Below are 12909 nucleotides of genomic sequence, written 5' to 3'. Positions count from 1 at the left end.
AGGTCAGATCCTAGCAGAGCCTTAACAAGTGACTGCACATCAGGAAGCTCAGCAAACCTCCTGTGCAGTAACACAGACAAGGCCGAAATCTGTCCTCTCAGGGGACTAGCAGAAAAGCCCTTCTCCAGTTCATCCTGGAGAACAGAATAAGTAGGTCCTCCACACCTTATGACAGATGCGACAAGCAACCAGCTACGAGTTTGAATGAGAGTAAAATAACACTCTAAGAAAACCCTCTCTTGGCTAGGACAAAGCGTTAAATCTCCACACAGTCAGCCTCAGAGATCTAGACATAGATAAACAAAGAGACCTTGGACAGAAGATCCCTGCAACGAGGTAACTTCCACGGAGGAGATAACGACATCCCCACTAGCCCATGAACCATATCCTTCGCGGCCAGACGGAGCAATCAGTATCACTGACGCCTGCTTGATTCGAGCCACTACGCTAGGAAGTTGTGGTAATGGCCGGAAAGATAAATTAGATTGAACCTCCAAGGCAGCGCTAATGCATCTGTTAGCTCCGCCTGAGGATCTCTGTACCTCAACCCATATCTGGGTAGCTTGGTATTGAGACGTCATAAGATCTTCCTCTGACAAATCTCCACCAACACTCAGGATGGAGAGCCCATTCTCCCTGATAAAAGGAATGTCTGCTTGAGGAATACGCTTCCCAGTTGTCCAAACCCGGAATGTGGATCGCCGACAGCGAACAATGTGGGTCTCCACCCACTCCAGAAACCGAGATACTTACCTCATAGCTAGGGAGCTTCTCGTTCCCCCCTGGAGGTTGATGGAGGCCACAGAGGTTATATTATCTGATTGGAATCTGATAAACTGAGACAAACCCATCAGAGGCCAAGCCTTCAGAGCATTGTGTATTGCCCAAAGATCCAAAATGTGATCGGGAAGGAGCATTTCCTCCTGAGTAGATAGGCCCTGTGCCTTCCTGGCACCCCAAATAGCTCCCCATCCTAACAGACTCGCAACCCTAGTCACAATCACCCAGGATGGTTTTGAGACGGACATCCCTTGGGACAAGAGATCCGGACAAAAACACTAAGAGAACGATTCTCTCGATCGGTTGTCCAGAGAAATCGGTGGAGACAGATCCGAATTATCGCCATTCCACTGCTTCAGCATGCGCAGTTGCAACAGTCTGAGTTGAAACCTGGCAAAATGATGTCCATGCTGGATACCATGAGACCAATCACCTCCATACACCGAGCCAAAGATGGCCCTAAGGAGGTCTGGAGACCAAGACATGTTGAAGCTAGCCTGCAACGTCCCTGGCCTGCCAGAAATATTTTCATGTCTATGGAGACTATTATAGTACCCGAGAATTCTACCCTGGTACTTGATACAAGAGAATTCTCTCTAGGTTTATCTTCCATCCATGGGATCAAAGAAGACAGGGAAGAGATTCTGAATAGTCCATTCTCCGAAAAATTTCTTGGAGAATGTTTCGTTGGCCAAGAATCAACCCGGGTCAACTACTTGGAAGGTAGCTATGCTCACCACTATACCAGCTAGACCAAACAGAAGATCAATAAACTGGAAGTGCTAGTCCAAGGAACGCAAACCTTAGGGACAGGAAGTGGTCCTTGAGGATTGGTACGTGAAGGAAGCATCCTTCAAATCTATTGTGGTCATAAACTGCCCTTCTCGAACGAGGGGAAGAATGAACCTATTGTCTCCCTCTTGAACAAGGGGACATTTAAAAACTTGCTTAAGCACTTTAGGTCCCAAATGGATGGAAGATTCCCTCCTTCTTAGGGACCACGAAAAGGTTTGAATAGTATCCCAAACCTCTCACAGCGATAGGCACCGGGACAATAACTCCTAAGAGGACAGATCCCGCATGCACCCCAGATGGCTTCCCTCCTTTCTGGTCAGGAAGACAGAAGAGAGAGGATAAAACTGCCCTTGGGTGGCAGAGACTTGCAATCTATGCTGTAACCCTGAGCTATGACCTCCAGGTCCCATGGATCCTGCACGTACTTAAAACAAGCGACTGAAAGAGCAACAGTCTGCCCCCTACACGATCCAGAAGAGGACCGGGGACCGCCCGTTCATGCTGACTTAGACTCGGCGGGCTTCTTGCTCTGCTTGGATTTATTCCAGGATTGAGCCGGCTTCCAAACGCTCTTGGTTTGCTCAGGCTAGCCGAGGACTGCTGACATGGGCTTTATCCAAATGAGAAGAACGAAATTGTCCCTTAGACTCGTTCATATTCTCATGCAGTAGAAGGGCACCCTTGCCCCCTGCGACCGTGGAGATAATGGAGTCCAGGGCCGGACCAAACAAAATCATTCCCTTAAAGGGAAGGGAAAGAAGTCTAGACTTAGAAGTCATATCCGCAGACCATGACTTCAGCCAGAGCCCGATGGGCCTAAACAGAAAAAGCTAAATCCTTAGCATTTAGGCGAATAATCTGCCTAAGAGCATCACAGAAAAAAGAATTAGCAACCCTCAAGGCCGTAAATCTTTTCCTGACTAACGTTGAGGGGATCTCTCCACCCCGATCAATCCTATAAGGAGTCATACCCAAAGGCAGTTTCTCCAGCAACCGCGGCAACTGCCGCCTCCAGTATGTTGAAACAACTTTCTTAACAGAGTTTCCATCCTTTATCCATGGGCTCCTAAAACAAAACGGGATAGTAATACGTTTAAGTTGAAAGTTCAAAGAATCCCCGCACGCAAAAAGAGAGATATGCACGTCACTCCAGGACCACTACCAAAGATCCTCAGTATAATATACCACGGCCACACAGTAGGAGTGAAAGCACAAAAATATTTATTCAAATATTAGCAGACAAAAAAAGAACAGCAACGTTTCGGGATGCTATCCCTTATTCATGCCATCATGAATAAGGGATAGCATCCCGAAACGTTGCCGTTCTTTTTTGTCTGCTAATATTTGAATAAATATTTTTGTGCCGTCACTCCTACTGTGTGGCCGTGGTATAGTAATACGTTTAGCAAGGATGAAGATAGCGCCATCCCTTTTAGGGATGGAACCTCACAACTGCACTGAGAGTCCTGGACCAGGAACGAATTGTTAAAAGGGAGAAGAGAGGAACAATCCAGTCCTATTCATTCTTAATAAAGTTCGCCATCTAACAGGAGCAGGGAAGGACAAGGTACCACCCTGTCCTCAGACTCTATCCAATTTAGGAATCAAAGGTTCCTCAGGCAATTTGGCCTCTGGAATCACTGAATTCTTAAAGCATTTCAGCCTGCTTTTCCTTTAGAAAAAAGTGCAAATTTCTAAAACTAAAGTCTGTTTAATCCACAGCCGGAGGTTTAGAGGCAGCAGACTCCAACCCAGAATGTTCTTACTCTGAAGTCTCAGAAATAACTTCATCCTCGGATAACCCTATCAGTTAAATCCAATAAATTATCTGATGTACTCTGGGAAGGAGTGCAATATGTAACCTTTCCCTTGTGCTTAGCAGGGCGAGGTAAAGCATTAAATACTGCAGACACCGCCGTCTGAGCTGCGCAATAACATCTAGAGACAAAACGACCCCCTCCAGGTGGAGGATCAGCAATGCTACGGGAAACTGCATTTATAGACAGATAAGCATGTAGGATACGCACCTCACTGGACGGCAACTCCTCAGAGGTGGACAGCTCAGCGGTATCAAACATATTTGATATCACATTATCAAGGCATATGGAACATTATTTGAGAGGGCGGAACTAAGGCCTTCTCACAATGTAAACAGGAATTACTCATTAGAAATAGAGGGAGAGCCCTCTAAGTAACAGAATCCTCCATCGCTAGTGCAATAACCAGAGAACTATAGAAAATAAACCATTTTATTTTATTCAAAAAAACTGCACCGTTATATCCCTATTGCTAGTGCACTCACCACCTCCCATGACCCAGATAGTACAGAGAGTTAGGACTCCTCTCTGATCGACACCCGGTCAGGAAGAGAAAAGAATCACATGGTGCACAATGCAGGACCGACCCTAAGCTGCATGGCTCTCAAAGTGAAAGTGAAACCTGTATATTCCATAACAGCCTATGAGCCCATAACATCTCACACATAAAGCAGCATAAAATCAAATAAACATATAAGATTATTCCCCCCTGTTCAATAATCCCCTTCAGGAGATATTGACCCTTGATTCTATACAGATAAAAGCAGTCACACCGTGAACCTGTCTTCTAGCGTTTTCATACATGTATAAAAAATTAAACGATCTTACCAGAATCTACGCCATGGAACAGTAATACGGCCTTTCAAGTGTGACAGGTTAGTAGCATCGCTCCTAACATGGACTTGAGAGCAGAAAGCAGGCAGCGAAACTTGTCAACGCCGATTGCTTATGGAGCTGTTAATCTGAGTCGGGATGGTTGTGCAGAAAGACTCTCCCTGCATCTCCAGACTAACTTTCACCCATGCTCTCACTGAGAGGCTGACAGGACTACTTAAAACTCCAGTCCCATTGCGAAGAGTACTACCCTCCATATACTCCGAATCTTCAGACACTTCTCTGCCAACCTCCTGTGACAAAGCAAAGAATGACTGGGGGATGAGGGGAGTGGGGGAGGTATTTAAGCCTTTGGCTGGGGTGTCTTTGCCTCCTCCTGGTGGCCAGGTTTTTAATTCCCACAAGTAATGAATGAAGCAGTGGACTCTCCTCCCATTAAGATGGAAAAGTTATCAAACAAACCCTACATATCCTGCACATCATCCCTAACAAGGACACTCTTGCAATGTCTCACCTTATTCAAGCAGCATTTTCCTATTGCTTGAAGCAACTCATTGGTTCTTTCTGGTTCATGTCCAGCCACTATCCGTGCAGGTTTGACTGCCAGTGATTCCCCAGTCACCAGCACAACTACATCTATGGCTTTCTGCAAGAAGTAAATTTTGGCATCCTTTTCCTAAAGAGATTAACATGCTGTTAGGGAGAGTAACCAATTGCCCACCTACTTATGCGCAGCTAGTATGCAGTAATTATAAGCTATATAGGATAAGAACAACTATCTATGCAAAACCATACTAGTTAGATGAACAAACAGCTAATAGAGTTTATGTGAAGAAATCAATTTAGTAAATAGAAACATTAGCATAGAAAACAACAAGATGGAGACATGATGAAAGCACAGAGGGTTCTAATTAAACATGAATGCATTCTTTACATGAAATGTATATGTATTACCAAAAGGTATAAACGCAAAAAGTTTAAAATGTAGCTTCAGTGCTGCTGCAAATTTACACTCTGCTAGATTACGAGTTGTGCATTAAGGTAAAAAAGCAGCGTTAACAGGTCCTAACGCTGCTTTTTTACGCCCGCTGCTATTACGAATCTTGCAGGTATAGGTGTACCGCACACTTTTTTGGCCTTACCGCAAACCAACTTACGTAAATTTCGTAAAGGCTTTTTCCTATGGGACTTCCATAGCGCTGGTATTACGAGTTTGTCCTGGGAGGCCAAAAAGTGAGCGGTACAGCCTATCCCGTCAAGATTCCTAACGCATTTTAGTAGTTATGAGTTTTACGCTACAAAGCTGTAGCATAAAACTCATAACTAAAGTGCTAAAAAGTACACTAACACCCATAAACTACCTATTAACCTCTAAACCGAGGCCCTCCCGCATCGCAAACACGAAAATAAAATTATTAAAACCTAATCTGCCGATTCGGACATCGCCGCCACTAGAATAAACATATTAACCCCTAAACCGCTGCACTCACGCCTCGCAAACACTAGTTAAATATTATTAACCCATAATCTGCCACCCCTAACATCACCGCCACCTACATTATACTTATTAACCCCTAATCTGCAGCCCCCAACATCGCCACCACTATTCTAAATTTATTAACCCTTTAAACCTAAGTCTATGTTTCTATAAAAATAAATGCCAAAACAAGGGGTTACAATCTAAAGTTAGAGGGTAGTAGATTCAGGAGAAATTTGAGGAAGCATTTTTTTTACAGAAAGGGTGGTGGATTCATGGAATAAACTTCCATTTGAGGTGGTAAACACAAAGACTGTAAAGGAATTTAAAAATGCCTGGAACATACATAAGGCTATCCTAAGGAAAAAGTAACATGTAATATGGGAAGACTTGATGGGCCTTTTTGGTTCTTATCTACCGTCAAATTCTATGTTTCTATGTAACACCCCCTAACTTAAATATAATTAAAATATATCTAAATAAAATTCCTATCATTATCTAAACAATTCTTATTTAAAACTAAATACTTACCTATAAAATAAACCCTAAGCTAGCTACAATATAACTAATAGTTACATTGTAGCTAGCTTAGGGTTTATTCTTATTTTACAGGCAAGTTTGTATTTATTTTAACTAGTTAGAATAGTTACTAAATAGTTATTAACTATTTAATAACTACCTAGCTAAAATAAATACAAATTTACCTGTAAAATAAAAGCTAACCCAAGTTACACTAACACCACACTACAATTAAATAACTTACATAAATTAAATACAATTAAATTAAATACAATTAGCTAAATTACAAAAAAAACACTAAACAACACTAAATTACAGAAAATAATAAACAAATTACAAGATACTTAAACTAATTACACCTAATCTAATAGCCCTATAAAAATAAAAAAGCCCCCCCAAAATTAAAAAAAAAACCCTAGTCTAAACTAAACTATCAACAGCCCTTAAAAGGGCCTTTTGTGGGGCATCGCCCCAAATAAATCAGCTCTTTTACCTGTAAATAAAAACAGAATTTATGCTTACCTGATAAATGTCTTTCTCTTGCGATGTATCGAGTCCACGGATTCATCCATACTTGTGGGATATTCTCCTTCCTAACAGGAAGTGGCAAAGAGAGCACCCACAGCAGAGCTGTCTATATAGCTCCTCCCTTAGCTCCACCCCCCAGTCATTCGACCGAAGGCTAGGAAGAAAAAGGAGAAACTAGGGTGCAGAGGTGACTGAAGTTTTTTTTTAAAAAAATATACTACCTGTCTTAAATACACAGGGCGGGCCATGGACTCGATACATCGCAAGAGAAAGAAATTTATCAGGTAAGCATAAATTCTGTTTTCTCTTGCAAGATGTAAGTCCACGGATTCATCCATACTTGTGGGATACCAATACCAAAGCTTTAGGACACGGATGAAGGGAGGGACAAGACAGGTACCTTAAACGGAAGGCACCACTGCTTGTAGAACCTTTCTCCCAAAAATAGCCTCCGAAGAAGCAAAAAGTATCGAATTTGGAAAATTTGGAAAAAGTATGAAGCGAAGACCAAGTCGCCGCCTTACAAATCTGTTCAACAGAAGCCTCATTTTTAAAAGCCCATGTGGAAGCCACTGCTCTAGTAGAATGAGCAGTAATCCTTTCAGGAGGCTGCTGGCCAGCAGTCTCATAAGCCAAACGGATGATGCTTTTCAGCCAAAAAGAAAGAGAGGTAGCCGTAGCCTTTTGACCTCTCCGCTTACCAGAATAAACAACAAACAATGAAGATGTTTGATGGAAATCTTTAGTTGTTTGTAAGTAGAACTTTAAAGCACAGCACAAACCACATCAAGATTGTGCAACAGACATTCCTTCTTTGAAGAAGGATTAGGACACAGCGAAGGAACAACAATTTCCTGATTGATATTCCTATTAGAAACAACCTTAGGAAGGAATCCAGGTTTGGTACGCAAAACCACCTTATCTGCATGGAAAACCAGATAAGGTGAGTCACACTGTAAAGCAGATAACTCAGAAACTCTTCGAGCCGAAGAGATAGCTACTAAAAACAGAACTTTCCAAAATAGAAGCTTAATATCTATGGAATGCATAGGTTCAAATGGAACCCCTTGAAGAACTTTAAGAACTAAGTTTAGGCTCCATGGCGGAGCAACGGGTTTAAATACAGGCTTGATTCTGACTAAAGCCTGACTAAACGCTTGAACATCTGCCAGACGTTTGTGTAAAAGAATAGACAAAGCAGATATCTGTCCTTTTAAGGAGCTAGCTGATAATGCCTTCTCCAATCCTTCTTGGAGAAAAGACAATATTCTAGGAATCCTAATCTTACTCCATGAGTAACCCTTGGATTCACACCAATAAAGATATTTGCGCCATATCTTATGATAGATTTTCCTGGTGACAGGCTTTCTAGCTTGAATCAGGGTATCAATGACCGACTCAGAGAAACCACGCTTTGATAAAATCAGGCGTTCAATCTCCAATCAGTCAGACGCAGAGAAATTAGATTTGGATACTTGAATGGACCTTGGATTAGAAGGTCCTGCCTCATCGGCAGAGTCCACGGTGGAACAGAAGACATGTCCACCAGGTCTGCATACCAAGTCCTGCGTGGCCACGCAGGTGCTATCAAAATCACTGAAGCTCTCTCCTGCTTGATTCTGGCAACCAGACGTGGGAGGAGAGGAAACGGTGGAAATACATAGGCCAGGTTGAAGGACTATGGCACTGCTAGAGCATCTATCAGTACTGCCTGGGGATCCCGGGACCTGGACCTGTAACAAGGAAGCTTGGCTTTCTGACAGGACGCCATCAGATCCAATTCTGGTGTGCCCCATAGCTGAGTCAGCTGGGCAAAAACTTCCAGATGGAGCTCCCACTCCCCCGGATGAAAAGTCTGGCGACTTAGGAAATCCGCCTCCCAGTTCTCTACCCCTGGGATATGGATTGCTGAAAGATGGCAAGAGTGAGTCTCCGCCCATTAGATTATTTTGGTTACCTCCATCATCGCTAGAGAACTCTGTGTTCCTCCTTGATGATTGATATAAGCTACAGTCGTGATGTTGTCCGACTGAAATCTGATTAATTTGTCCGTCGCTAGCTGAGGCTACGCCTGAAGCGCATTAAATATTGCTCTCAGTTCTAGAATGTTTATCGGGAGGAGAGTTTCCTCCCGAGACCATAAGCCCTGTGCTTTCAGGGAGTTCCAGACTGCATCCCAGCCCAGCAGGCTGGCATCTGTCGTTACTATGAGCCACTCTGGCCTGCGGAAACACATTCCCTGAGACAGGTGGTCCTGAGACAACCACCAGAAAGAGAATCTCTGGTCTCCTGGTCCAGATGTATTTGAGGAGATAAATCTGGATAATCCCCATTCCACTGTTCAAGCATGCATAGTTGCAGTGGTCTGTGGTGTAGGCGGGCAAAAGGAACTATGTCCATTGCCGCTACCATAAGTCCGATTACCTCCATACACTGAGCCACTGATGGGCGAGGAATGGAATGAAGAGTTCGGCAGGTGGTTAATGAAATATTTTCATTTCTAGCGAGTCTATCAGAGTCCCTAGGAAGGAAACTCTTGTGAGAGGGAAGAGAGAACTCTTTTTTTATGTTCACCTTCCACCCATGAGATCTCAGAAAAGCCAACACGATGTCCGTGTGAGACTTGGCTAGCTGGAAAGTCGACGCTTGAATTAAGATGTCGTCTAGATAAGGCGCCACTGCTATGCCCCGCGGTCTTAGAACCGCCAAAAGGGACCCTAGCACCTTTGTGAAAATTCTGGGAGCCGTGGCCAACCCGAAGGGAAGGGCCACAAACTGGTAATGCCTGTCCAGAAAGGCGAATCTGAGGAATTGATGATGATCTCTGTGAATAGGGATGTGCAGATACGCATCCTTTAAGTCCACGGTAGTCATATATTGACCCTCCTGGATCAGAGGCAGAATAATGTTCAAAAGAAAAAAGACTGCTCAGTATTCTTGTTGTGCAGACAATTTAGTATAATATGAAAGTTCATAGGTGTAACCGACTCTATCAAAGAGTCCCACTACTGCGGATGTCACCTTTAACAAACGATACACATTCCAAGTATAAATAACTTGCAAATAAGGACTCACCCAGAGTACTGCCCTTTCAGATGTGGAACGATCTCCCAATCTCCAGTTGCAAATGATGCTGCAATCTTGAACCACCGAGCACTTGTATGCATAAAGAGCTTTAGTCCAGGGCCTCACAGAATGTCAGTAAAATTCCGGCAAAATGGCTTATATTACCACTGCTGCTAGGGCTCTCCAAACCCCTATTGGCAAAGTCACAGAGAAGAAGCAGAAATCGCAACAGTGGTATAAATGATGACCGGGAGAGATTAGCAAGTAAAATAGTTATTTATTTCATATCCAAAGTGTACACATAATGACAGGCACAGCAAACAAACCCCGCTAGCGGGGTTTGTTTACTGTGCCTGTCATTATGTGTACACTATTTTACTTGCTAATCTCTCCCGGTCATCATTTATACCACTGTTGTGATTTCTGCTTCTTCAGAGGCAGAATAGTCCGAATAGTCTCCATCTTGAATCATGGTACTCTGAGGAATTTGTTTAGAATTTTGAGATACAAGATTGGTCTGAAAGTTCCCTCTTTTTTGGGAACCACAAACAGGTTTGAGTAAAACCCTAGCCCGTGTTCCGCTTTTGGAACTGGGCGGATAACTCCCATGGTATGTAGGTCTTCTACACAGCGTAAGAACGCCTCTCTCTTTGTCTGGTTTGCACACAATTGAGAAATGTGAAATCTCCCCCTTGGGGGGGGAGTCTTTGAAGTCTAGAAGATATCCCTAGGACACAATTTCTAAAGCCCAGGAATCGTGAACATCTCTTGCCCAAACCTGAGCGAAGAGAGAGAGTCTGTCCCCTACTAGATCCGGTCCCGGATCGGGGGCTACCCCTTCATGCTGTCTTGGGGGCAGCTGCAGGCTTCTTGGCCTGTTTACCCTTGTTCCAAGCCTTGTTAGGTCTCCAGACTGACTTGGATTGGACAAAATTCCCCTCTTGCTTTGCAGCAGGGGAAGCTGAAGCGGGACCACCCTTGAAGTTCCGAAAGGAATGAAAATTATTTTGTTTGGTCCTCATTTTATTTGTTTTATCCTGAGGGAGGGCATGGCCTTTCCCTCCAGTGATATCTGAAATAATCTCTTTCAGTTCAGGCCCGAATAGGGTCTTTCCTTTGAAAGGAATGTTCAAAAGTTTAGATTTTGATGACACATCAGCAGACCAGGACTTAAGCCATAACGCCCTGCGCACTAAAATGGCAAAACCTGAATTCTTTGCCGCTAATTTAGCCAGTTGAAAAGCTGCATCTGTAATGAAAGAATTAGCCAACTTAAGGGCCTTAATTCTATCCATAATATCCTCTAATGGATTCTCCATCTGAAGAGCCTCTTCTAGAGCCTCGAACCAGAAAGCAGCTGCAGTAGTTACAGGAACAATGCACGCAATAGGTTGGAGAAGAAAACCTTGATGAACAAAAATTTTCTTTAGGAGACCCTCTAATTTTTTATCCATAGGATCTTTGAAAGCACAACTGACTTCAATAGGTATAGTTGTATGTTCAGACAGAGTAGAAATAGCTCCCTCCACCTTAGGAACCGTCTGCCACAAGTCCCGCATGGTGTCAGATATGGGAAACATTTTCTTAAAAACAGGAGGGGGAGCGAACGGTATACCTGGCCTATCCCACTCCTTAGTAACAATATTCGCAATCCTCTTAGGGACTGGAAAAACATCAGTGTAAACAGGAACCTCTAAGTATTTGTCCATTTTACACAATTTCTCTGGGACCACTATAGGGTCACAATCATCCAGAGTCGCTAATACCTCCCTCAGCAACAAGCGGAGGTGTTCAAGCTTAAATTTAAAGGCCATCATATCAGAATCTGTCTAAGGGAGCGTCTTCCCTGAATCAGAAATCTCTCCCTCAGACAGCAAATCCCTTACCCCTATTTCAGAACATTGTGAGGGTATATCGGATACGGCTACTAAAGCGTCAGAAGGCTCAGCATTTGTTCTTAACCCAGAGCTGTCACGCTTTCCTTGTAACCCAGGCAGTTTAGATAAAACCTCTGTGAGGGTTGTATTCATAACTGTGGCCATGTCTTGTAAAGTAAACGAATTTGACGCACTAGAGGTACTTGGCGTAACTTGTGCAGGCGTTGTGACACTTGGGGAGAGCTAGATGGCATAACCTCATTTCCTTCTGTCTGAGAATCATCTATTGCTATATTTTTAAGTGCTATAATATGCTCTTTAAAATTAATAGACATATCAGTGCAAGTGGGACACATTCTAAGAGGGGGTTCCACAATGGCTTCTAAACACATTGAACAAGGAGTTTCCTTGATATCAGACATGTTAAACAGGCTAGTAATGAAACAAGCAAGCTTGGAAAACACTTTATTCAAAGTAAATAATACTTAGAAAAAAACGGTACTGTGCCTTTAAGAGAAAAAAAGATGCACAAACTCTGCAAAACAGTGTAAAAAAGCAGTAAACCTTTCGAAATTTTTACAGTGGAATCATAAAGCCTTAGTAAGATTGCCCCACCAGACAAATAAACGATTAACCCCTTAATGTAAAAACCGGATTGACAAAACGTCAAAAACCGGTATAAAAACGTTCAGCACCTGCCCTTAGGGATAGATTTGTGGGAGAAAAGCTTCCTTTAGGCCCTCAAGCACAGCAGGACCCTCTGGAGAAGCAGCTGGATGTCTTCTGTGTAAAAGAAACTGTGCAACTGAGGCGCGAAAATAGGCCCCTCCCACCTCACTTGATGTTAGTGGGGCCTAAAAGAAACATACCAAAGTGTTTCTAAACTAGCCATGTGGGTTAATAACCCTTAATAAGCCATAATTGAGCCCTCAAAGTCCCTCAAAAAACGTTAATCTTTCAATAAAAAAATTTCTACAAGTGTCACCAGTAACAACTGAGCCCTTTATGCAAGCTGGGATTCCATACAAAGTGTCTGAATACAGCTTACCCTTCCCTCATGGGGATACTGCCAGCCTTTTCTAGAATTATCACAGTCTGTCCAGAAACAAATTGACTGAACATACCTCAATGCAGCTTAGCATGCAAACCGTTCCCCCAAATGAAGTTTTCCTGTACTCCTCAGCCTCTGTGGGAACAGCAGTGGATCTTAGTTACA

General features: G+C 43.2%; 1 protein-coding gene across 1 annotated transcript in view; it reads right to left on the bottom strand.

Annotated features, from left to right (window-relative positions):
* Positions 1-12909, bottom strand: part of TRAF3IP1 (TRAF3 interacting protein 1) — a 197170-nt gene that overhangs the window by 148948 nt on the left and 35313 nt on the right. Inside the window, exon 3 of the mRNA XM_053698884.1 lies at positions 4741-4902. Within this exon, the coding sequence (XP_053554859.1) occupies positions 4741-4902 (162 nt within the window). The remainder of the gene's footprint in view (positions 1-4740; positions 4903-12909) is intronic.

The sequence above is a fragment of the Bombina bombina genome, chromosome 1 (genome assembly GCF_027579735.1).
Source record: "Bombina bombina isolate aBomBom1 chromosome 1, aBomBom1.pri, whole genome shotgun sequence".
In the NCBI taxonomy this organism is placed as follows: Eukaryota; Metazoa; Chordata; class Amphibia; order Anura; family Bombinatoridae; genus Bombina; species Bombina bombina.
Note: the sequence above shows the minus strand (reverse complement) of the source record. Positions and strands in the feature narration are given on the sequence as shown.